The sequence below is a fragment of the Trichomycterus rosablanca genome, chromosome 23 (genome assembly GCF_030014385.1).
Source record: "Trichomycterus rosablanca isolate fTriRos1 chromosome 23, fTriRos1.hap1, whole genome shotgun sequence".
Taxonomy (NCBI): domain Eukaryota; kingdom Metazoa; phylum Chordata; class Actinopteri; order Siluriformes; family Trichomycteridae; genus Trichomycterus; species Trichomycterus rosablanca.
Window position 1 is genome coordinate 11,268,761 of NC_086010.1, and position 27,051 is coordinate 11,295,811.

General features: G+C 40.9%; 1 protein-coding gene across 2 annotated transcripts in view; it reads left to right on the forward strand.

Annotated features, from left to right (window-relative positions):
• The window catches only part of atp6v0a1b (ATPase H+ transporting V0 subunit a1b), a 36,640-nt gene extending 12,970 nt beyond the window's left edge, over positions 1-23,670 (forward strand). The window contains exons 11-21 of one of the 2 annotated variants that reach the window (XM_062986030.1): positions 173-323; positions 531-670; positions 857-1,020; positions 3,377-3,467; positions 3,623-3,741; positions 3,866-4,082; positions 5,624-5,731; positions 11,394-11,588; positions 21,300-21,417; positions 21,858-22,029; positions 23,289-23,670. In XM_062986030.1, the coding sequence (XP_062842100.1) occupies positions 173-323; positions 531-670; positions 857-1,020; positions 3,377-3,467; positions 3,623-3,741; positions 3,866-4,082; positions 5,624-5,731; positions 11,394-11,588; positions 21,300-21,417; positions 21,858-22,029; positions 23,289-23,382 (1,569 nt within the window). In that variant the 3' untranslated portion in view covers positions 23,383-23,670. The remainder of the gene's footprint in view (positions 1-172; positions 324-530; positions 671-856; positions 1,021-3,376; positions 3,468-3,622; positions 3,742-3,865; positions 4,083-5,623; positions 5,732-11,393; positions 11,589-21,299; positions 21,418-21,857; positions 22,030-23,288) is intronic. The other variant, XM_062986031.1, reaches the window with a different exon arrangement.
• The last annotated feature ends 3,381 nt before the right edge of the window (positions 23,671-27,051 follow it).

Below are 27,051 nucleotides of genomic sequence, written 5' to 3' on the forward strand. Positions count from 1 at the left end.
TAGCACCAAATGACAAACTAGTGCAAGAATATAAAACTTTTACATTATAGTGTTAACTTTCCCATGGACTGTTGTTTTATGACTGAACATTTATTTAGTGGATAGTTGATTCCAGTACAGTTTTACTGCCTGACCTTTCCACTCAGCCTAGTCTTTGTTATAACATTTGCAGGAAAGGAGCGGATCAACTGTTCCATCCATCCTGAATAGAATGCAGACCAAGCAGACTCCACCCACTTACAACAAAACAAACAAATTCACCTCTGGCTTTCAGAACATCGTGGACGCTTATGGAATTGGAACCTACAGAGAGATAAACCCAGGTACAATGAAAATGTCAACACTAAACCACACAATTGTGATGTGTAAACAATGTCTCATGATATTGAGGTAATAATTTGAATAAAGACTGTCAACAGCTGTTTTCCCAAAGCAACATGACATCTGTAAGAATAAGCATTTTATGTTTGCCTTCATTTAGATTGTCCTAATGTTTGTCTATTGTGTGTTTTTGTGCTGGCTTCCTATAGCACCCTACACTATCATCACCTTTCCCTTCCTGTTTGCGGTGATGTTTGGGGACATGGGTCACGGATTGCTAATGACATGTGCAGCCCTCTACCTTGTCATCCGAGAAAGTCGCCTACTCGCACAGAAGGGTGACAATGAGGTTAAATGATGGCTTCTTATAACTAATTCTGTTTGTTTGTGATGCATGGACCTTCAGTTACAAGTTTACACTACTGGCTAACCAGCTTACTTACAGTAACTACTAGCTGCAGAATTCCTGGCACCACTGGAAAGGTGGTATCTTATTCCACTTGTTAATTAATCTCCATGTCATTCTGTCTTACAGATGTTTAATATGATCTTTTCTGGGCGCTATATAGTCCTGTTAATGGGATTATTTTCCATCTACACTGGAATGATCTACAACGACTGCTTTTCTAAATCCCTAAACATGTTTGGCTCTGGTTGGAGTGTGAAGCCCATGTTTGGCAACAAAGGAGGAAACTGGTCGTAAGTTTTTCAGCTACTTAAAGAGTACAAAAAAGCTTAGACTAAGAAATATGTTAGAAAATTAAATTTTCTATTCACTAAATCATTAAAAGTCTTTTAAATCTACTTTAAATTTTAAAGATGTTGTGACTTTCCTTATTTGTGACTTATAAATCAAGATCTAATATTTACCTAACTTTTTAGAGCTCTGGAATCTGATTGCTTTTAAACAGGATATATCCTTTGTAACTTATGCATTATGTCTAACCTTAAGAATCATAGGTTGGCCGCTCAGGTGGCGCAGCGGTAAAAAATGCTAGCACACCAGAGCTGACATTTTGAACTCGTTGGTTCGAAACTCAGCTCATGAACAACGTTTGGCTGTTGTTTATACTGTGAGGGAAAAGCCGGATAAAAAACTGATGCAATTATGACCTCTGCTGACTGATTGATGGTGTCTGCACGGGGATGAGGGATAATGCGATTAGGGTGTGGCTCTCCGTACACAAAGCTGATCCGCATATGAACTCGCCTCGTGCAGGTGAAAAGATGCAGTCGAGACACATGTCGGAGGGGGCATGTGTCAGTTCGCTCTCCTCAGTCGGAGCGGGGGTCAGCACCAGTAGAGAGGAAGCATAAGGCAATTGGGTAAAAGTTGGACGTGCTAAAAATCAGGAGAAAAGGGGAGAAAATGCATTAAAAAAAAATAGTAGATAGGGCCATACTAAATTAACAGGAAAATGTGCTTAATTTCACGGACCTAATTGTTCAAAAAATCAGAGATTTCACAGATTTTTAAAGAGAAGTGCCACATTTCACGGCAGTCATTAAATGACACCAATAAATTGAATGATAGAATAAATGGAAGCTACAATACACAGCACAGCCTACCCTAATGGTGAAATGTAAACCTAGAACATCCAGCAACGGTGCGAGGCTGTCTTAAAGGCGAAAATTCTCATTTGTGTTTTGACGCACACCCCACTGCGTCCACGGAATTGGTTGAGAGTTTTCCAATCTCAGTTACCTGAGTCGTGTTTTTAGCTACTTCAGACTTTGACATCTTGGACATTTTGACTAACTGATTGCTAACTGAATTGCCGTAGGATTTCTAGGACCGCCTCATAGTCCAAATTAACTAGTAAACGTGAGACATTTGAACGCTACAAGAATAAAAAATGTTAAATCACTAAACACAAACCTAACACAAACCGGGAAAAGGCTCATTTCGAACATGGGAAACCGTAATCATAGGCTATAAACACCTATTAACTTATTCAGCCTCTCAGTAGTGTCATTTATTTATTTTTATATCTAACCATGCAATGTATTTACAGTTTAAGCCTGTAGAGTTTAACACAGTATTTAAATACATTATTTTATGTATTTTATGATATTTTAGTTAATTAACACTTTTAAGTGAACACTTAATCATCAGAGAATAATATAAAATCATAATTAGCACAAACTTTTACAATCAATACATCACAGTCACAATCATCACATAATTATGTATAACCGTACTACACCAACTAAATTAAATGACTTGTGGCGGCACGGTGGCTCAGTGGGTAGCACTGTCGTTCGATCCCCAGGCGGGGCGCTCCGGGTCCTTTCTGTATGGAGTTTGCATGTTCTTCCCGTGTCTGTGTGGGTTTCCTCCGGGTGCTCCGGTTTCCTCCCACAGTCCAAAAACATGCAGTCAGGTTAATTGGAGACACTAAATTGCCCTGTAGGTGAATGGGTGTGTGTGTGTGTGTGTGTGTGTGTGTGTGTGTGTCCTGCGATGGACTGGTGCCCCGTCCAGGGTGTTACTGTGTGCCTTGCACCCATTGAAAAGCTGGGATAGGCTCCAGCACCCCCCCTCCGCGACCCTAATTGGATAAGCGGTTAAGACGGTGAGTGAGTGAGTGAGTGGGCACGCCCTGTTTACCTCAACATCTGGGAGAGGTTTCTGTTTACGAGTCGATATGTGCTTCCTTTGACTGGTGGAGGCAGCGATCACTAGTCGACTCATTACACCTAAAAAAAAAAAAAAAAAAAGGCAAACTTAGCTTTTGCATTAACACAGATGGTACATCTTTCTTAAACATATTTGTTTGGCTTTGGCAGTGACAGCGGTGTTGCTTTTTGCAGGTTTTTAAAAGTTTAGCCTAGAAACTCATTACAGCTTAAGTCTAAAGCAGGGTTTTTCAGCCAGAAAAATGGGTCGCAGAGAAAAATACATTAAGGCACATAAACACACATAAAAAAAAGTTTGAAAAACCCTGGTCTAGACACAATGAACTGCAAATATTTTATTTACATAACACCAATTGTCTAAAGATGGATTGACAGAGGTAGTCACCAATGTGATTTTGTATGTTTCTGTCTATAGGTTTGAGACTCTTGATGGGAATGCAATGCTTCAGCTTGACCCAGCTGTACCTGGAGTATTTGGTGGACCATATCCTCTGGGTATAGATCCAGTAAGCCACAAAACCACATAATGACATAAAAGAACTCACTATATTGTTTCTTTTTTAAAGAACAGAACACAAACTAGAAATGGAAAAGCCAAAAGGTTAAGAATAAGTTCATTTATTTGTATTCAGTTTGTTTTTGTATGTGTTTTATTTGCTAGGTCTGGAACATTGCCACAAACAAGCTGACCTTCCTGAATTCATTCAAAATGAAGATGTCCGTAATTTTAGGGGTGATTCACATGCTGTTTGGCGTCAGTCTCTCACTCTTCAATCATTTGTGAGTAAAGCATGTGTGGAGGTATTTTCCTCTGTAAATAACAGAATACTGACTGCATATTGATGCTTCACATTATTTTACAATGTGCGTAACTACAAAATAATATTGATCTGTGTGTTTGTAGGTATTTTAAGAAGCCTCTGAACATCTTCCTTGGGTTCATCCCTGAGATTGTGTTCATGAGCTGCCTGTTTGGTTATCTGATATTGCTGGTCTTTTATAAGTGGACAGCTTATGATGCAGTGACTTCTAAAGATGCTCCCAGTCTCCTTATTGCCTTCATCAACATGTGTCTCTTTAACTACAGCGATACAACCCATTCATTTCTATACAGAGGACAGGTAAAATACAAATACACAAACACATTATATACAGTCAGGAAAAAAATACTGGCACCTCTTCTACTAGAAAACAGTGGCAGAGTGGCTCGGTGGGTAGCACTGTTGCCTCACAGCAAGAAGCTGGGTTAGCTTCGTTCTCCTCGATCAGAGCAGGGATCGGCATTGGTGGAGAGGAAGCATGACGCAATCGGGCAATTGGACGCGCTAAAAAAAGGGAGAAAAAAGAGGGAGAAAATGCATAAATAAAAATATTTAAAAAAAAGAAAGGACCCCAGTGTTTCCTCTAGAATTTTTTTTAGCAGCGGCGGCAGGCAACCCCCCCCCCCCCCCCCAACACACACACACACACGGCCCACGTGACGTCATCTGTGGGCGTGTCACAGTGTAGAGGCTGTGAAACCACTACTGCGCTGTTCATTCATATTTTAAAAGTTCATCTGATTAAATTTTTGTATTTTCAAAGCAATGCTGTGTGATATGAGGCGGTAAAAGTGCTCTAAACAGTACGAACAACGCTTAACGTGAAAGATAAAGCCTAACGTGACTTATTGTAATAAAACAATGACCGATGAATGGGCAGTACAGAGCACATATAACCAGTACAGAGCACTGTACTGGAGTAATAACGGAGTACTGTACACCAGTAATAACGGAGAGAAATTTTGTGTTTCTGTGTGGTACTTGTAGTACTCCAAGTTACGCTTTTTGTACGTAAAGCTTTTTCGATTCTCCTGAGCTGCAGAACCACCACACAAGAAGTTAATCCAGTTAAACACAGATCTATGTGGAGCTTTTGAACTGGATTTAATGGTTATTTTACACAGATGTTTTTTTGTGTCGTGGAACTTTTGTGATGTTGTATCGCTCAAGTGGAGAATTGAGCAAATCGGCGATTTGAGCCGAGGGTCGCGGTGAGAGCGAAGCACAAAACGATTCTCACGTGATGCACTAAAGAAAACAACAACTACGACAAACACGTCTACGTCTTCTTACCACAAACAGTTATCCAATGCTTTTGCATAAAAATGAACATCTGTAACAACAGCACAAATGCTCACACATAATCAACACGCTCCGCATTACTCCACATCACGACTCTCTACTTTCTTTAAGTAACGCCCACCGCTGATGACGCGCGCTTGGTTCCCAAAAACTGGTGGAAACGTGGCTTGTAAGACTGACCGCCTGTGAGTGCTTTGGGACGGGGGTCATTGCGGTTTCATGTCATTATATTAATTCTGATGGAGCGGTGGCAATAATGAAGCAGCCACCGCAAAGTACATGTAGCGGAAACACTGGACCCAGATCCCTCCATCTGGGAATCGAACCAAGGACCCTTTTTGCTGTGAGGCGACAGTGCTAGCCACCGTGCCACCTTTTAGCTGTACTGTCACCAAAGTTTAAAAGCATTAAACAATGCAACACTGTTTTTAATAAATATGTTACATCTTCTTGTTTACCTTAATGGATGATGTCTGGTACATTACACTCGTACCTGGGCCCATAGTGTAATATACGGTGCATTGTCATTATTCCTGCAGATGGGAATCCAGTGTCTGCTGGTGGTGATAGCTTTGGGCTGTGTGCCCTGCATGCTGGTGGTGAAGACCATGGTGCTCCGACGTCAACACCTGTGGAAAAAGCACTTGGTATGTTTATAGTTTTTTTTTCAGACCTTGTGGTAATACTGATACCCCTTAGTGTGATTCCACAGGACGGCTTATTTTAAATGCATTGCTTTAGTAAAAATAGTTAGTTAGTACAATTAGTAAATAGAATGTGCTGTATTGCTGCTTGTTACTGTGGGCTGGAGTTAAATACAGTGTATCACAAAAGTGAGTACACCCTCACATTTATGCAGATATTTAAGTATATCTTTTCATGGGACAACACTGACAAAATGACACTTTGACACAATGAAAAGTAGTCTGTGTGCAGCTTATATAACAGTGTAAATTTATTCTTCCCTCAAAATAACTCAATATACAGCCATTAATGTCTAAACCACCGGCAACAAAAGTGAGTACACCCCTTAGTGAAAGTTCCTGAAGTGTCAATATTTTGTGTGGCCACCATTATTTCCCAGAACTGCCTTAACTCTCCTGGGCATGGAGTTTACCAGAGCTTCACAGGTTGCCACTGGAATGCTTTTCCACTCCTCCATGACCTCATCACGGAGCTGGCGGATATTCGAGACTTTGCGCTCCTCCACCTTTCGCTTGAGATGTTCTATTGGGTTTAGGTCTGGAGACATGCTTGGCCAGTCCATCACCTTTACCCTCAGCCTCTTCAATAAAGCAGTGGTCGTCTTAGAGGTGTGTTTGGGGTCATTATCATGCTGGAACACTGCCCTGCGACCCAGTTTCCGGAGGGAGGGGATCATGCTCTGCTTCAGTATTTCACAGTACATATTGGAGTTCATGTGTCCCTCAATGAAATGTAACTCCCCAACACCTGCTGCACTCATGCAGCACCAGACCATGGCATTCCCACCACCATGCTTGACTGTAGGCATGACACACTTATCTTTGTACTCCTCACCTGATTGCCACCACACATGCTTGAGACCATCTGAACCAAACAAATTAATCTTGGTCTCATCAGACCATAGGACATGGTTCCAGTAATCCATGTCCTTTGTTGACATGTCTTCAGCAAACTGTTTGCGGGCTTTCTTGTGTAGAGACTTCAGAAGAGGCTTCCTTCTGGGGTGACAGCCATGCAGACCAATTTGATGTAGTGTGCGGCGTATGGTCTGAGCACTGACAGGCTGACCCCCCACCTTTTCAATCTCTGCAGCAATGCTGACAGCACTCCTGCGCCTATCTTTCAAAGACAGCAGTTGGATGTGACGCTGAGCACGTGCACTCAGCTTCTTTGGACGACCAACTGTTCTGTCTGTTCTGAGTGGACCCTGCTCTTTTAAAACGCTGGATGATCTTGGCCACTGTGCTGCAGCTCAGTTTCAGGGTGTTGGCAATCTTCTTGTAGCCTTGGCCATCTTCATGTAGCGCAACAATTCGTCTTTTAAGATCCTCAGAGAGTTCTTTGCCATGAGGTGCCATGTTGGAACTTTCAGTGACCAGTATGAGAGAGTGTGAGAGCTGTACTACTAAATTGAACACACCTGCTCCCTATGCACACCTGAGACCTAGTAACACTAACGAGTCACATGACATTTTGGAGGGAAAATGACAAGCAGTGCTCAATTTGGACATTTAGGGGTGTAGTCTCTTGGGGGTGTACTGACTTTTGTTGCCGGTGGTTTAGACATTAATGGCTGTATATTGAGTTATTTTGAGGGAAGAATAAATTTACACTGTTATATAAGCTGCACACAGACTACTTTTCATTGTGTCAAAGTGTCATTTTGTCAGTGTGTTCCCATTAAAAGATATACTTAAATATCTGCAGAAATGTGAGGGGTGTACTCACTTTTGTGATACACTGTAGCTCTAAAATTCCTCATTTTGTCTTGGTGACCTGTTATTCAGATAGAGTTTACATTATGCCACTGGTTAATACGGAGTAGAACACATCTGGATCAAGTCCTAATTACAGGGTCTTATTTTTATTAGATTTTACAAAATGTCTTAACTTTTTTGGAAGTGAGGTTTGGATAACCATAATCTGCAAGACTGCAAAAGTGTTTTTATTGGAACTAATATGCATTAAACATAATTATACAAAATTAGAAATATCCGTTATGGTCAACATTATTGGCATACCTGAATATAATGTAAACCATGTAAAATATCTTCAGAAATAAAGTGTTTAGTGAAACTGATGGATATAAACCAACTCATATGTTTAATACAGAAATGTTCAAGACACAAAAATAATGAAATAAAAACTGATATCAGCCACTCAGGTGGTGCAGTGGTAAAAACACACGCTGTTCACCAGAGCTGAGATCTCGAATACATCGTATCGAATCCCGGCCCTGCCTGCCGGCTGAGGCTGAGCGGCCACATGAACAACGATTGGCCTGTTGTTCAGATAGGGGCGGGATTAAGCCGGATGTGGACTCTCTCTCAGACTAGTGCGATTACGACCTCTGCTGGCTGGTTGGTGGCGCCTGCATGGAGATGGGAAAGGAGTGCGGTAGAGGGTGTGGCTCTCCGTACACGGCGCTGTACCGCACTGCACTCGTCAAGTGTAGGTGGTAAGATGTTCGATTGCTGTGCACGTGTCGGAGAGGGCGTGGAGCGGCCTCGTCCTCCCCAATCAGGAGCAGGGACCAGCATTAGTGAGAGGATGATTGACGGGCAGAAATTGGATGCGCTAAAGTGGGAAAAATAACTAATATCAAAAATTGAAAATAATGCCAAAATCAGACTCACCTTTCCCAACCTTGTCAGGTCTCACATGACTTTATTTAGCCTATGAATGGTGACTTTTAGCTCTCCAGGATGTGGTGGAAAGTTAAAAATTTATACGAGAACCATATGAAACGTGGTTTGAAATGTGGCAATGAAACCACATTAAACATCCACAAAACTCCAGGCTAAGTCTGACACCTTGATTGATGGTTTCAACCTGTACCATCACCGTACACTGAGCAAAACAAGGCTCTGTGGGCAAAGACGAATGTTTTACAGACAGATTAAATCAAACTAGGGCTCTCTGACAGTGTTTACAAGTGTTATGTTTATAGATGACAGAATGAAGCCTATAAAGGAAAGTGAACCATACTTACAGTGAAACATGGTGGAGGATCCATTATGTTGTGGGGCTGCTTTGCTGCTTCTGGGACTTTTGAGGAAAATGTGGTCCTAGATGTACAAAACTAGGTCTGGGTCAACACACATTGGGTACTACAGCAGGATAATGGCTCAAAGCATACATCTGAAGTATACAGTACAACTCTGCTTTTGAGAAAACGTACAGTAACTTTAGAGAACTTTAGAAGCTCCAAAACATTTGGAGGCTGTCATAGTTCCCAAAGGTTGTGCAATCAAGTTTTGGGAAAGAGTAGCTTTAATCCTGTCCATGGCATATACTGTACTATGTTTCTTATTACTTTTTTGAAGTGACTGCATGTGTGTTGACAGGCCATACTATTAAAATGGTCTAGTGATACAAAGTTGGTACATATCCACTTATTTCTGAAGACATTGGCTTTTTTAGGGTGTCAATAATGTTGACCACAACTGTTAATATTATTAGAATTATACAAAATTATATAATAATATGATTTATCAATAAATAATTATAAACAATGGTTCTGTCTGAAAGCCTAGTGAGCTCTCTACATAGACGCATTTTACATCATCCTACGCGCAGAGAAGAAGGCTATCTACATTCTTAGATACCTTCAAAATGCTGCCTAATGAGGTGCCTCTTTAAAAAAAAATAGAAAGCATTCAATGCTTCCTAAGAGGTGAAGGCAATCCCAGAATTCAGTGCGGCACAACTTTTCTCACAAAAAAAGTTCTTGTTAAATGTAAATAAATACTTATTGCTTTTAATTTGTATAAAGGTGCACAAGTGGGCGGCACGGTGGCTAAGTAGGTAGCACTGTAGCCTCACAGCAAGAAGTTCCTGGGTTCGAACCCCAGGTGGGGTGGTCCGGGTCCTTTCTGTTCGGAGTTTGCATGTTCTCCCCGTGTCTGCCTGGGTTTCCTCCGGGTGATCCGGTTTCCTCCCACAGTCCAAAAACATGCAGCCAGGCTAATTGGAGACACTGAATTTTCCTGTAGGTACCTAGCCGCTAGGATGCATAAACCAGTGTTGTGTCAGGAAGGGCATCCGGCGTAAAAACTGTGCCAAATCAACAATGCGGATCACGATCCACCGGCGACCCCTAACGGGAGCAGCCGAGGAAATAGAGATAAAGGTGCACAAGTGTCAGTTATTTGCTAATTTAATAATTCAGTCGCTTTCGGTTCACAGAGGGAGATGTTAGCTAGCATGTTAGCTGGTTGTGCCACCTCAGCCCATTGGTTTGTATGGCATGAGGCTAACTGTGTTAGCTTAGTAAGCGAAAACTGTGGTCTTTGAACTGAACCTTGAGTTCAGTGTCTTATTAGAATCCTCTCTATTTAGGCAGCTGCCTAGGTAGGGAGTAGGCAGCTCACTAGGTTTTCAGACAGACCCAATAAATTGTGTGCATGCAGAAATAACCTGTAAACAGTGCAAATTTAAACTATTTTACAATAGTATTATAAACATTAGAGATGTACCGATCGGGGGTTTTGACGCCGATTTCGATCTCCGATTTCTTTTCAGAACGATCGGCCGATAGCCGATTCCAATGGGGGGGGGGGGGGGGGGGGGGTTCAACCTGTGGGGCGCGAGTGCCTGACCAGGGGGTGTGGCGGCATTGCGAGATTTTTTTACTTCTAAAACTAAAGCAATTCATTTTTCACCCACGGGAGACATATCTCATTAGTCTAACTGACCACACACACGCAGGTTAGATGTTATACAGTTCAGTCTGAAAAAACCTTAAAAATAGGACGAACAGTGAAGATAAACCGCTGTCAGAAGCATTGACGTGTGTGTGCCTTTAAGAGAGACGCTTTGTTCACAGTATCGATATAAGTGATTCATGAGTCGATTCATTTTATGCGAAGCGTAAGTTTCTCTTCTCAGTATCTCTCCGTGTTTACTGTTATTAATTAATGTCGTGGTTTTAAATAAACACCAACTAATACAGAATATTTTGTGTGACTCTTACATTAAAAAGCTCAATTAAAAAGCTTAATTAAACTGCTAGTACCACAGATCTGTAACCGAGTCAGACTCGTTCCGTCTGTGGAGCTAAAAGTTTTCTGTCAGTCAGAGCAGATGATCCTGAACTATGTATGATGCACAACGTTAATTATGTTATTTTAGGTCGTGAAGAGCTTTCACGATGGTTTCTGTAGGATGGTTGTTGAATGGTGATGTGATGGTTGGTGCTTTGTAGCTCAAAGTCTGGATCAATCCACTGAGCTGTTAAGCTTAACATGGAGGTGATCTTTATATATCACGCGATCGGATCGGCTACATTTGGGAAATATCGCAGATCGCCGATAGCATATTTTGATTAAAAATCGGCCGATATCGATTTATAGCCGATCGATCGTTCCATCTCTAATAAACATGTACAAAATTATACTTATTACTTCATCAGTAATATAGAGCTAAATAATTTAGGCTAAATTCAATACTAAAACACAAAAGAAAAAAAAAATACAGACTATCAAACTGTGATTGTTCGGTAGGTGTCCTGAGAAACCACACACACAGACACACCACAGACACACCACAAAGAGCCTGTGGCATACTGTAACCCATTTAGACTCTGTTGGGTTTTGTATTTAGTCCCAGATGAGGGAGACAAGCCCTGCTCAGAAACTAGAAAATTTAGAGCAAGCAGGCAGCAGCTCATCCACCGGACTCACCCAACAGGGCACGCAGAAATTCGGAGGTGTCCGGGTCGGGAACGGGCCCACGGAGGACGAGGCTGAGATCATTGAGCACGACCAGCTATCCCAGCATTCTGAGGAAGGAGATGAGGTGGGTAGAGATTGTGGCTAAACTCATTAACAATTTTTTATGAAGTTGTGTAGGCCATAAAGCAATGAACTCTTATCTCACAATGAATGTCAGCTAATCATCTAAAACTTAATCCCAGCAAGACAGAGCTGTTACTTATTCCTGGGGATAAATCTCCATCCGAAGATATAGTCATCTCTCTTGATGACTCCCAGTTCAAACCATCTGATTATGTACGAAACCTTGGTGTTGTCCTGGATAACCAGCTGACCTTCTCTCCTCATGTAGCCAACATGACAAGATCATGCCGGTTCCTCCTCTACAACATCAAGATTTGTCAGTTTTCTCTCCATGGAAGCCACTCAGATTCTTGTCCAGTCACTCGTAATCTTACGGTTGGTTTACTGCAACTCCCTCCTGGCAGGTGCTCCTATGTCCACTATTAAATTCGCCTGGTCTTTAACCAACCTAAACACTGCCACATCACCCCACTGCTGCGTTCTCTTCACTGGCTTCCTGTACCAGCACGCATTCAGTTTAAAACACTGATGCTCGCCTACAAAGCCAAAAATAGACCAGCCCCAAATTACCTTTGTGGTCTAATGAAACCCCGCTCTGTACTTCGCAACCTCCAAACCACTAGTCTTGCTCGACTTCATCCTTCACCCAGGAATCTAGGAAAACCAGTATCAAGGCTGTTCTCTGTACCAGCACCCAAGTGGTGGAACGAGCTTCCATTGTCTGTCCGAACGTCTGAATCTCTCGCCGTCTTCAAAAGATGATTAAAAACCTTCATCACCTCTTTACTAAGCACTTAATCTAACATGCACTTACTAATGCTCTTTATTTCTTGCAAAAAAACACCTTTGGTTCTAACAGGGTTTTCAGCAAATTTGTATTCTTGTACCGTTGTCTTTTTAAACTAGAGTAAGGTAATGTTCACTGTGGAAGCACTTCTGTAAGTCGCTCAGGATAAGAGCGTCTGCTAAATGCCGACAATGTAAATGTAAATGGTAGATTCTCCTTTTTTACCCAATGATTATACCTGCACCTGTAAGCAATATTAAATATTAAAGAATTTCATAAGATGTTTGCTCAATTTATGTGATTCTGAAAAAAATGCACTAAGGATCAACTCCATAAAGAATGAAATTATAAAAAGTGTGATGTAGCAATTGTAGTACAAAATTGGGGTTATAAATGGTGGTCATGGCATTAGAAGCTGATCACCTACTAGTTACTCTAAAAATACATTTAATAGCACAGCACATATAAACTCAAGTTGTTAATGGTGAATTTCACCGAATGTATTTTGGTACATATGTATTTGTACAGACCCACCTGCTGTATTTTTCCTTGCCCACCTGCCAGGTCACTATGGGCCAGCATAGGCACACAAAAACTGAGCGTTGGTTCCTTAATTTGCACTCTCTGTGTTAAATATCAGCATTGCTTATTATTTTGTCGTGTTTCTATCACCTGCACGGTTTGCAAGACCAAGATGCTGGGCTTGCCTACGTTTAGCTCTTTTGCTGGCATTCTTTTATTGTTTGTCCTGGATACTCCAGAGGCTCTCATGCAAGTGGGCTTCCATGTGAGATCCATCCTAGACACAGGTAGTCTTATTAGTCACCACTGGTTTGACAGTTTCCTGGCTTTGGTGAATCTTAAGAGCTTGGGTTGCCAGTGGAAAAAGTAACTCAGCTTTCATCCTGTTCCTTTTATTTTTTCTGTGTGGTCATAAGTTTTTCTTGGATCAGTTCATGCTTATGATCCTGTAGGGCAATTGTCCTTTTTTTTCTGGGCGAGCACACATAATTTAATATCCTCTCCTCTGACTAACACACTTGTCTATCTGTTCTACCAACTCTCCCCGCTTTAGGCTGTGAATTTTGATTTGGTTTTGTTTATTTAGTTTCTTTATTGTGGCTACTTTTTATTTTTATCATTTATCTCCTTGTCTGTTTTTGGCTATTCATTTACAGTATTGTTCTATGTTGGTTGAGTATCCTGCAATGGGGTATATTTTTTACAACCTTGCAGGTGCATTGCTCCATTTGGCTCATCTACAGTGAGACGCGACCAGCCCTGTTACATATGTCATGTATAAAACATGTTATGTTATGATTTTAAAAATCACATAATATGAATATGTGACTGTGTGTATTGTATGTAGTCATGTGTAGGAGGCCTAAAAAGTCATTTTGGAGGTCTCTGAAGCTAATTGATCAAGACATATTAGCTTGTATCAATAACTTATGTTTCCACTTTTGTTAAAGCACTCAGACGAAGAACCGGTAAGAAACTGTGTTGGTGTGTGTGTGTGTGTGTGTGTGTGTGTGCGCGCTTATGCATGAGCAAGTTTGTGTGTGGTTAAAGAAAAAAGTGTTTTTTTTTTTTATATTTAAATGTATTTAGTAATATATAAGTAATTCTTACTGAATGGAAGAACGTTCCGTTCATAAAAAAATGAATGGAAAGGCCGCTCAGGTGGCGCAGCGGTAAAATCACACGCTGGAACCAGAGCTGGGATCTCGAATACATTGTATCGAATCTCAGCTCTGCCTGCCGGCTAAGGCTGAGCGGCCACATGAACGACGATTGGTCTGTTGTTCAGATTTGGGCGGGACTAAGCCGGATGGGGTCTCTCTCTCATGACTGGTGCAATTACAATTTCTGCTGGCTGATTGGTGGCGCCTGCACAGAGATGAAAAAAAGAGTGCTCTCAGGGTGTGTCCTCTTCGTACACAACGCTGAGCTGCACTGCACTCGTCAAAGTGCAGGTGATAAGATGCATACAGCATGCTGCTCACGTGTCGGAGGGGGCGTGGGTTAGCTTTGTTCTCCTGGTGGAGAGGAAGCATGACGCAATCGGGCTGAGATAAAAATGAAATAAAAATGTAAAGTGGTTAATTTGATGACTTTTAATTTTTAGAGATATTTGAAAGGAGACCAACTTGTTGAATTAATTAAATGTACAGTGCCGTGGCCGCTCAGGTGGCACAGCGGTACAATTTTAAACATTTTTTTGTTTAGATATATAAGCTTAATCTTCCAGTACTGTTCAAATGAAGCTCAAATGTTCATGTTCATGTAAATATGTTCAAAATGACAAAGGTTTTCATAGGGTGTCCTTACTTGTTCACATGACTGTACTTTTGCTGTACCTGCTATTGAAAGATCTAATTGTTTTTGCATGGGTCAGATTAAGTTCAGGAAAAAGAGAGTTGGCATGTTATCCAATCTTCCACAACACCATTGTTTTCTGAAGCAATGACTCACTGTAGCCGGCTGACAGAGGATATTATGATGGAAAAGAATGATTAGAAGTCAAGCATGCTTACTCCCTCAAGAAAGAACAATGTTTCTAATAATGCGATTATTGAAGCGACAAACTGGAATTTGTACAGCAAAACCAGTGAGGCCAAGTGTAGTTTATACGATTTAACAGTACAGAAAAATAATGTTAACTGTAAAATACCTGGATTTGTGCATTGTGCCTTTGGGCGGCATGGTGGCAAGTGGGTAGCACTGTCGCCTCACAGCAAGAAGGTCCTGGGTTCAATCCCCAGGTGGGGCGGTCCGGGTCCTTTCAGTCTGGAGTTTGCATGTTCTCCCCATGTCTGCGTGGGTTTCCTCCGGGAGCTCCGGTTTCCTCCCACAGTCCAAAAACATGCAAGTGAGATGAACTGGAGATACTAAATTGTCCACGACTGTGTTCGATATAACCTTGTGCGAAATGATGAACCTTGTGTAATGAGTAACTACCGCTCCTGTCATGAATGTAAGCAAAGTGTAAAACATGACATTAAAATTCTAATAAATAAATGATCTATGCCATTGATATACACACATGTATTTTGCCTAATATTTCACAAAGAGGATAAAGATTGGAATTTCCATTTATTTCTGAAATGTATTGATTAAACATGTATTGTCTGAACTGGAAAAAAAAGCTTGTAACCCTCTAGGTTAATAATAATAAATTTTATTTATAGGCGCCTTTCAGGACTCTCAAGGTCACCGTACATAAAAGAATAAAATCAAAGCAAAAAAAAAAAAAAAAACACATACAAAGAGCATAAAACAGCAATAAAAACAGGGAAAGAATTTTAAATATATATATAGTCAAGGGAACAGGCTAAAGACTGTATGCTGTCCTAAACAGGTGAGTTTTGAGGCGTGATTTAAAAATATCTAGAGAGTCAATATTACGAATGTCTGGTGGGAGGGAGTCCCAGAGACGGGGGGCCGAGCGGCTAAAAGCTCTAGACCCCATGGTAGTCAAACGGGCTGGAGGGACAGTAAGACTAATGGATAAGGAAGATCTAAGGGTCCGGCTGGGTCTATTTATGTGAAGGAGTTTGGTGAGATATGGAGGAGCAAGGTGATGGATAGCCTTAAAAGTGAGCAGTATAAGTTTATAGTCAATGCGAAATTTAACAGGGAGCCAGTGGAGCTGTTAAGAACGGGGGTGATGTGATGAATGGATGTGGTTCTAGAAATGATACGGGCAGCAGCATTCTGAACTAGTTGTAGCTTATGGAGGGACTTGAGGGGGAGACCAAACAGAAGAGAATTGCAATAGTCCAAACGGGATGTGACCAGGAAGTGGACCAGAATGGCAGTATTATCAGGAGTGAGGGAGGGACGGAGACGGTTAATATGACGAATATAAAAGTATGCAGACCGAGTGATGTTATTTATGTGAGTTTGGAAAGACAAAGTGCTATCAAGGACGACACCCAGACTCTTTACCTGAAGGGAGGGGGAAACAAGAGTGTTGTCAATGGGAATAGAGAAACTGTCTACTTTTGCAAGGACAGATTTAGAACCAATGAGAAGAACCTCTGTTTTATCACTATTGAGTTTAAGAAAATTAGAGGAAAACCAAGACTTGACTTCCTGTAAGCAATTGCAGAGGGAAGAGGGAGGGAGGGTAGAAGTGGGTTTGCTAGAAAGGTAGAGCTGGGTGTCGTCTGCATAACAATGAAACTGGATATTATACTTATGGAAAATATGACCTGAAGGAAGAAGGTAGATGATGAAAAGAATAGGACCGAGAACCGAACCTTGAGGAACACCAGAAGTGAGGGGAGATGGTTGGGATGTAAATGTCTTTAATTGAATAAACTGAGTGCGGTCAGAAAGATATGAGGTGAACCAGTCCAGAGATATGTTGGAAAAACCAATGTCTATGGAGGAGAATAGAATGGGAGATGGTATCAAATGCTGCACTCAGATCAAGGAGAATGAGTATGGATAAAAAACCTGAGTCTGCTGCAGTCAAGAGGTCATTTGTTATTTTGAGGAGAGCTGTTTCTGTACTATGATAGGGACGAAAACCAGATTGAAACTGCTCATAAAGGTGATTATTGGAGAGGTGAGAATGTACCTGAGAAGCAACTGTCTTCTCAAGGATTTTTGAAAGAAAAGGCAGGTTAGAGATGGGACGAAGGTTATTGAAGTTGTTAGGATCTAGACCGGGTTTCTTTAAAATAGGGGTGACTGCAGCAGACTTGACAAAGGGACAGATCCAGAGGTGAGGGAGGAGTGAATAATGGCAGTTATCAGAGGCAATATAGCGGGTAAACATGCTTTGACCAGGGCTGTTGGGAGAGGATCAAGTTGAGAAGTGGAAGATTTAGATTTATGGATGAGATTAGATATATCAGAGATAGTGGGAAGCTGAAAAGTAGTAAATGGATAAATAAGAGGGACCGAAACTGGGGAAAATATGGTACAAGAAGTAACAGGAAGCAATTGCTGGTGTATCAGATCTATTTTAGTATTGAAAAATGACATTAACAAGTTGCAATGGTCGACAGAATAGAAGTGTGAAGGTAAAGAGTCAGGTGGGCGAAGAGTGTTAGTGACCAGAGAAAACAGGGCCCGTGTGTTTCCATCACCAGCTCTAATTAATTGGGAATAGTACTGGGATTTTGCTGTGTGAAGATTATCTTTATAGAAAAGAAGATGGTTATGATATAGATCCTTGTGTATTGTGAGACCAGTTTTCCTAAAGAGACGCTCCAGCTGGCGTCCTGTAGTTTTAAGCTGACGTAGATGGGGTAAAAACCAAGGAGCTGAATGGGTGAAAGAAACAGTCCGGGTTTTTAATGGAGCAAGTGAGTCCAGTAGAGAATGAAGTCCAGTGTTATAGTGACAAACCAAATCATCAGTAGTGGCTGGAAGACTAGAAAGTTAGATTAATATTTTTAATATTACGATATGTAATGTCACGTGGTGGTCTACTTTTAGATAAAGTCATATTGATATTGAATGAAATTAACAAGTGATCAGAGACAGGGAGATCAGTGGCAGTACAGTTGTGGGGAGTTACACCAGAACAGCAGACTAAATCTAAGGTATGTCCTTTAGAGTGTGTTGGGAAGTTGATATGTTGTTGTAATCCAAAACTGTCCAAGCAAGATATAAAATCCTTAGTAGTGATGTGATTAACATTGTCCATATGTATGTTAAAATCACCAAGCACAATAATGTTATGGAAATGTGAACAGAGGAATGTGAGAAATGCTGAAAAGTCATTTATAAAATCCTTATTGGGCTTGGGAGAACGATAAATAGTAGCTAGAACAGTAGGTTTTGGTCCATACAACTGTATGGCTACTACTTCAAATGTATGGTAGACAGGTAGAGTGAGAGTGGAGGCTTTCAACTGCTCACGGTAAAGTATCGCGAGACCTCCTCCACGACCAGTGACACACGGCTGACAGATGCTGACAGATGTAAACAAACCCAGCCCAGGTTAATGACATCCAAAACATCCTGGTGTTTCAGTTTAAATGGAATTGTGCTGAGAATTTTGTAGGTGCCCAATAAAAACGGATATATAAAAGGTATAAAAAGTAGTAGCATGGTGGGTAGAGCTTTGGGATATCAATTAAAAGGTTGAGAGTTTGAATCCCAGCTCTGACATGCAGCCACTATTGGGCTGGGCCCTTAACCCTCTTGACTTCAGGGGTGCTGTACAAATACTGACCCTGCGCTCTGACCCCAGCTTCCAAAACAAACTATACACCTGTATATGTAAATATGACAAATAAAGGCACTCTGTTCTTTTCTGTATAAGTCAGGGTTCGGTTCCAGTGGACCTTGGAAGAAGAACTGTAAAAATGCTGAGATTTTGAGTTTTTGAGTTCGAATCTCAACTCTGCTATCAGCCTACCGGGCGCTTACACCAGACGCTATGTAAAGGCTGGGTGTCAGTAAGGGGCAGGACAATGGTTGAATAGTGTTTCCTCATAACTGCTACAATTACAGCCTATGCTGGCTGATCAATGGCATCTGCACACTGAGATGGGGGATGATGGAGATCGGTGCGTGTGACAGTTAAGACTGGAGGTCTGGAGCAGTAGAATTACAACTGGGTAATTAACTACAACTACATTGGGAGGAAATTTGTGACAAGTTGCATAAAAACAGAAAATACAAAAAAGAATTGTAGCAATAAAATACTACAAACAAATTCAATTGATCAGTGATCCTTGATAAGGTCTCTTAACGATGTTAATAAAAGAACATCAGTGCTCTTCACCATGTTTTAAGCTCGCAAAGAACCACCTGAATGTGGTACAGGTCTTACGTTACCAGTCCTGTGCACATTTGGCATAAAAGTTGAACATTCTAACAGAAATGCCGAACTCTGTAGGGAGGAGAAAACTCAACAAACAAAATCTCATCCCAACTGTATAGCAAGAAGCTCAATGAAGCAGCAAGACAATGACTTACAGCACATAGGTCAATTACATCATGTCACTATGCCATCATTGCTTTGTGATGGTTGGCTGCACAGATGGGTCAGCTTTTTCATATGACCTCTGTCTTTTGTTGCTTGTAGCAGGCTAGCCACTGATGATGCAATGAGAAATAGAATAGTGTTAAAAGAAGAGAGAAAGGCAAAGCCAGAGGACAGTTCTTAATCCAGCTGAAATGCTGAGGCATGTACTAAATGTCCATGCAAAAAATAAATACAAGAATTATCTATAACCCTTCCTCACTATTTAAAAAAATTTAATCTGCATCTACAGGAAGCATACCATACCATACAAAGACATACTCTACTAGTTATTAAATGCAAATTTTTACATATTGTTGCGTCGATCGAGATTTAAGGAAACAACGCTCTTTTACTGTAGAAGGAGAGCGTTTTATGAGGGTTCTTCAAAAAGTTTCCGCACTTTTTAAACTAAGAATTACAAATAATTGTTTGTTTGTTTATTAGAATCTTAACATCATGTTTTACACTCTTTGGTTACATTCATGACAGAAATGGTAGTTACTCATTACACAAGATTCATCAGTTCACAAGGTTACATCGAACACAGTCATGGACAATTTAGTGTCTCCAATTCACCTCACTTGCATTTCTTTGGACTGTGGGAGGAAACCGGAGCACACGAAGGAAACCCACGCAGACATGGGGAGAACATGCAAACTCCACACAGAAAGGACCCAGACTGCCCTACCTGGGGATCAAACCCAGGACCTTCTTACTGTGAGGCGACAGTGCTACCCACTTAGCCACTGCCGCCCTTAAGAATAATTAAGAATTTTAAATTAGAAATTTTCTACGTAGTTATCTTCAAGTTATTTTCCAGCGTTGTACCAACTTTTTAATGCCTTCAGCAAAAAATGTTTTTGGTTGAGCGTGTAGCCACTGATGCACCTCTGCTTTCACATCATCATCACATAAAAATATTTTTCCTCTTAAAGCTTCTTTGAGCGTTCCAAAAAGGTGGAAATCAGATGCCGCTAAATCTGGACTATAAGCTCTCTCTAAGACACGACCAATTACTACTCCTCCCACCCTCACCATTTCCAATGAAAATATGAAAGTGCGGAAACTTTTTGAAGATCCCTTGTATCTGGGAACTGCTCTTGTGTACATAACAAGAGTGTGGAAAAAGAGACCAGATCTGATACACAGCAGATCCCTTCCAGTTACAAGTACAAAGACATGCAGTCAGGCCAATTGGAGCTACTAAAATTTGCGTGTGTCTGCCCTGAGATGGACTGGCAACCTGTCACACCCAGGGGGTATAACCAAAACTCTATAACCAACACTCTAACCAGGATAAAGCGGTGGTAAAACAGACAATTAATAAATAAATGAATGCCCTTTAGATGAGCACTGTTACTAAATTATGCTATTAATTAAATTAGCGAACACAACATGCGAACAAAACTTACAAATAAACACTAACACAACATGCTACAGTTATAAGCACAGCTGCTTCTAACACCATTAAACCTGTTTTAACCCTTATTAATGTTTGGGCCGTGGGAGCACTTCATCGTGAGATACCGCGCTCCAACGGCTGATGATGTAAGCAGGGGGAACGTCCCGTACCTTTCTATGAAAATATTTTCCAGGATGAATTTTAGGTGGAATGTTCTTGGCTAGAATTATGACCTGGTGAGTAATTATTGTATAAATCCAGGTTATTCTAAACTGTTTTTACAGCTAGGTGAAGAAACCCATATAAATGGATGCCCATGCTATTTTGTTTAACAACATAGTATGGCTACCAACCTTTTTTTTTGTGTATTTTATCAAGCTGTAACCTCACTCCAGGAGCAAATGTCTTATAATAGAACCTGTGACACTGTGACAAGGGGATCTGAGATTCCTGTATGGTGTATTCACTATACAGACTATAATTTCTATGCTTTGTATGAATCTGCCCTCTTCTCTCTATGTACCTGCAGTTTGACTTTGGGGATGTAGCAGTCCACCAGGCCATCCACACTATAGAGTACTGTCTCGGCTGCATTTCCAACACCGCTTCATACCTGCGCCTCTGGGCTCTCAGTTTAGCTCATGCACGTAAGTACTCACACACATGGATGGTCAAATACAAACAAATATACACCGATCAGCCATAACATTAAAACCACCTCTTTGTTTCTACACTCACTGTCCATTTTATCAGCTCCACTTATCACATAGAAGCACTCTGTAGTTCTACAATTACTGACTGTAGTCCATCTGTTTCTCTGTGAGCTTTATAAACCCTCTTACATGCTGTTCTTCAAAGGTCAGGACTGACCATTAAAGAACAGGGTGAAAGCAGGCTAAAAAAGTATGTAGACAGATGGACTACAGTCAGTAATTGTAGAACTACAAAGTGCTTCTATATGGTAAGTGGAGCTGATAAAATGGACAGTGAGTGTAGAAACAAGGAGGTGGTTTTAATGTTATGGCTGATCGGTGTACAAGAGTAATAAACGTATATACACTTTTTTTTCTCTGTTTGTTTCTTTCAGAGCTGTCTGAGGTGTTGTGGGGAATGGTGATGCACTTGGGCCTGGCTTCCAGTAGCGGTGGTGGATTTTTTGGCTTGTTAATTATTTTCCCAGTCTTCGCCACATTAACTGTGTGCATTCTGCTCGTTATGGAGGGACTGTCTGCATTTCTGCATGCCCTGCGACTGCACTGGTAAATCACACACACACACTTAAACGCATAAGCACATACACAACCCCCAAAAAGGGAATGGTTTTGCAGGTGTCGGGCACAGACATTTACTCTCTCCTTGTCCTTCCTGACTGTATATGTATTTATTTATTAGGATTTTAACGTCATGTTTTACACTTTGGTTACATTCATGACAGAACAGGTAGTTACTGGTTACACAAGATTCATCAGTTCAAGTCTTTAGTGTCAAACACAGTCATGGACAATTTTGTATCTCTAATTCACCTCACTTGCTCGTCTTTGGACTGTGGGAGGAAACCAGAGCTTCCATAGGCAACCCAAACAGACACGGGGAGAACATGCAAACTCCACACAGCTAGGACCCAGACCTGGGAATCAAACCCAGGACCTTCTTAGGACCTGGTAGCATAAAGGCCTCAGCATACTTCATGCGAAAACGACGTTCGCCTGGCTTCGAGGACCAATTGCGGAGAAAGTGAACAACCACAGACGTCGCGCACATGGAAGCTGGGCGAACTCCGCGGACGACGTCACTCCGTGACAACGCCTGTGATTGGTCGGTTAAAAAAAAGAGGCGTGCCATGAAAACAAACATGGATTTTGAGAAGCGTCTCAGCTGTGATCATCGGCTACGTCCGAAATCGCTACTATAAAAGTATGAAACTGAACAGTACACAGTAGCGGGTAGTGTGTCAGAATACGTAGTACTCATTAAACAGTATGTTAAAAGTACCCGGATAATCTACTGCTTGGCCAGCATTTTTGTGTATGCGAACACAGCACACTTGTGTACTGAAAGAGCTTCTGTACCGGCCAGGCAGTGTGCACTGCCTCTAATTTAGTACGTACAGTTTAACTATGTGATTTTGGACGCAGCTATCGTTTTTCGGTAGTCATGGAACTTAACATTATAAATGTCACAGCGTCACCTGCAGCTGTGGAACAGACGCAACAGGCAAAACGAAACCGCTAGAAGTATGCCACCTTGTAAGCTCGCAAAGGCGCATTCGGGTTCGTGCGGCGCTTGCGAACTCAGTTTCGCTGGAAGTATGTGGAGGCCTTAAGGCAATGCCTGCATAATATAGGTGCAGCATCATAAATGGCTTCTGTTCATTCACACTGTGATCATTTATGAGTTAATAAAACACAGTATGCTGCTAGCTTTAGTGTTGACATTGAGAATTGTATTCTGTAAATATTCATGCATTGTAATAATATTTTTTCCAATACTTTTTGTCTTTTCCTTCTCTGTCATCCAGGGTTGAGTTCCAGAACAAGTTCTACACCGGGCTGGGGTTCAAGTTTGTCCCCTTCTCCTTTGACAGCATTCTGGAGGGTCGCTTTGATGAGTAAAATCACTGACAACTTTCCTAGCAATTTCCCAGGATTCTGTGTTGCATGGAGCTTAATCATATCATTTATCCCTATATGTCCACAAGTTGTAACCTTTGACTTTCAAAATGCCCTTTAGAGAGCTGCGTGAGTAGAAATTTCCCCCACAAAATGCTTTTTCTTTCTTCTGATCAGTTACATTTATCAGTCAGTGTATTGATGTAATTTGTTAACATTGTAATCAAGTTATGGTGCATTACTGTAATCAGATGACTAATATGTGATATGTTTATGGCATATAAATGTACACTGTAGGTAAATGTATGATCTGTATAATTATAATTTGTAATATTAATATTTTAATATAATATTAATAAATAACTTTAATATAATATATTTATAATTAAAATAAATAAATTATTGAATTTATTATGAAAACATGAATATGGAATAATGTAGTGCTCTGAATAATGCAAGAGTATTACAGTGTAAAGATCAGCATTGTATAAAAGCAGGGATATACAGAAATCAGAGATCTGAATAATTAAGGTTTTGTAAACACATACTCACTCATTCACTTTCTTAACCGCTTATCCAGTCAGGGTTGCGGGGACGTGCCGGAGCCTATCCCAGCCTTTTAATAGGCGCAAGGCACACAGTAACACCTTGGACGGGGCTCCAGTCCATCGCAGGGCACACACACATACACACATTCATTCACCTATAGGGCAATTTAGTGTCTCCAATTAACCTGACTGCATGTTTTTGGACTGTGGGAGGAATTATTATTAAATGTATTATTGAAACATGAATATGGATGAATTTAGTGCTCTGAATAATGCTGAGTATTACAGTGTAAAGATCAGCATTGTATATAAGCAAGGATATGCAGAAAAATATATAACATTTAATAAATAATTGGAGATAATACTGCTAAACTGTAAGAAATTAAACTTTAAGATCAATCTGATTAACTCTAAATAATAAAATTTTTCAAACTGGAAATTATAATTAAATTAGTGGTAAAAAAAAAATTAAGAGCAGTATATTCTGCTAGCACACCAGCACCGAGTTTCTGAACTCCTCGGATCGAAACTCAGTGTTGCCACCGGTCGGCTAGGTGCCATCTGGCGGGCATATTTGAGTGCGCTAAATCGGGAGGAAAATGGGGAGAAAATGCAAAAAAAAGAATTAAGAGTGTAAAACAACATAAATATAACAAAGTCTGGGCTTTCTTAGTGTAGAAGAACCACAAATATCATATTTACTTTTATCAGAAGTAATAGCAAAGGCCGCTCAGGTGGCGCAGCGGTAAAACATTCTAGCACACCAGAGCTGGGATGTTGAATACATCATATTGTATCTCAGCTCTGCCACCCGTCTGGGCTGGATGGCCACATGAACAACGATTGGCTGTTGTTCAGGGTGGGATGAGCTGGACCGGTTCCTCATAACTGGTGCAATTACAACCTCTGCTGGCTGATTGATGGCGTCTGCGCAGAGTTGGGGAATAATGCATTGATCAGGGTGTGGCTCTCCGTGCACAGGGCTGATCCGCATATGAACTCGCCTCGTGCAGGTGAACAGAGGCAGCCGGTACTGAGCATGTGTCGGAGGGGGCGTGTGTCAGGTGCGAAGCTCCTCAGTCAGCGGTGGAGGGTTGTATCAGTAGAGGTGAAGCATAACGCAATCCGGGTAATTGGATACGACTACGAGAAAATTGGGGGTAAATAATTAGGAGAAAAAGAATAGCAAACTGTATTGGTGACACGTGTCAAACTGATCATCATTTGGTCTAACGGCAGCTTATAATCAACAAAAGAATCACTTCATATCTTATAAACCAAGGAAACGACTCCCAGTAGTATTTAAATGGTTGTGTGTTTTACTCTGTGCAGTCATACAGAGACAGATAGAGATTCTGAATGTTGTGTAATACTGGGTTTTGATTTGTGACTATGTTGTGGACTGCTGTATTGGTATGGTGTGTTTAGTGCTGTTGTCGTGCCACTATCCCACATACGTCTGTAAAACAATTGACTATTCACTGCTGTATGAATTACACAATTAAAAAGAATCTCCTGGGTAAAGCTAATAAATTATCTTTTTTTATTTTTTTATTAATTTCAGACGTTTTAAGAATTGGCATTTGCGGATGGCTAAAAGATTTCCCCTTAGCTGCCAACAATGCAATTAAAAGGTTTGCCCTTAGCTGTTACGTATCATTTATTCATGATTACAATCGACAAGACTAGGTTTCACAAGACAAGACACAACACACACAAACACGTCGAACTGTGCTAACCACTATGCTATATGCTAATGCAATTCTAAACACATGAAACATGATCCTAAGCTAAGCTACACCCTAAAAGCCAACACAATGTTGATGTTAAACATGAATTAGGTTGTAATACACCGATCAACCTTAACATTAAAACCACCTCCTTGTTTGTACACTCACTGTCCATTTTATCAACTTCACTTACCATACCGTAATGCTAAGAGACTATAAGAAGGCAGCTGTGGTTCAGTCACAGTCAGTGTTCTTCATTAGCTTGGCTTAGGGTTTAGGTTCTTGTTTCATTTGTTTAGCTTTAGCTTTGTTCTTGTGTGTTTAGTTAGCGTTAGCATTTAGATTACCATTTAGCATAGGTTGTGTGTTTGTGTTTGGTCTTGTATACCCTTGTCTAGTCTTTAGTCACTAATAAATCATTGTAAACATGCGTGTGTGCCCGCCCCTCTTGTCTAGTCGGCCCAATCGTTACACATTGTTTGGGTCATGGTAAAAATCATGGACAAAATGCGGGTCGCTTTAAGTATAACACCTGACTGTGGCCAACTTTGGTTCATGATTCATTTGGTTCAAGAATTCTAAATATGTACTCCATATGACACCATCTACCATCATGGATTTTACATTTAGTTGCAGGCACACATGATTAACCTTAAAGCCACACCCTGGTCAAGTCCTGTTGGAAGCTGGTAGAGTAACTGGGGCAACCCTACTTACTCCAAACTAGGAGTAAACCAGCGTTTCCCAACCTTTTTTTGCACCACGGACCTGTTTCATATAAGATATAATTTCACAGACCGGTGGGGGTGGGAGGATTTAATAATATTGCTCACAAACGATGTAAAATTTGCGTTTTTTGCTGCAACGAGACGATGCTCCCACCTAGGGGTGAAAATAAGACAATAACACCCGAAATAGAAGCAGTGAAAACTGCTTTTCTAGCGATCTCTAATTATTCATTCTTTCTGTGCGGCCCGGTAATAGTAAATAGCCCGTGACCCGCTGGTTGGGGAGCACTGTTGTAAACCACAGTGGGACCAGATTGCTGCCATTTACATTAATTAAGTATATTTTTTGTGTTTTGTTTTGATGCATTGTATCATGGATTCAGCCCCTCTGTGCTCCCATGATTGGTCCTCATTGCTAATTAGCCACAGCTGCAATTTGTGGTGTGGTTCAGTCACGGGGGACTATTTGTTTTTGGATTTGATTAATTTGGTCTTTGCCTTGGTCCTGTCTGTTTGCTCCTCGCTCGTTATTTTGAATTTGCCTTTGCCTTATTTTAGTTTGTTTGTTTGTTTATTTGTTTGTATTCATGTTTAGAAGTCTTGTTTAAGTTTTGTTTTTAGTTAGTCGAAGTTCTTCATTAGCTTTGCTTAGGGTTTAGATTCTTG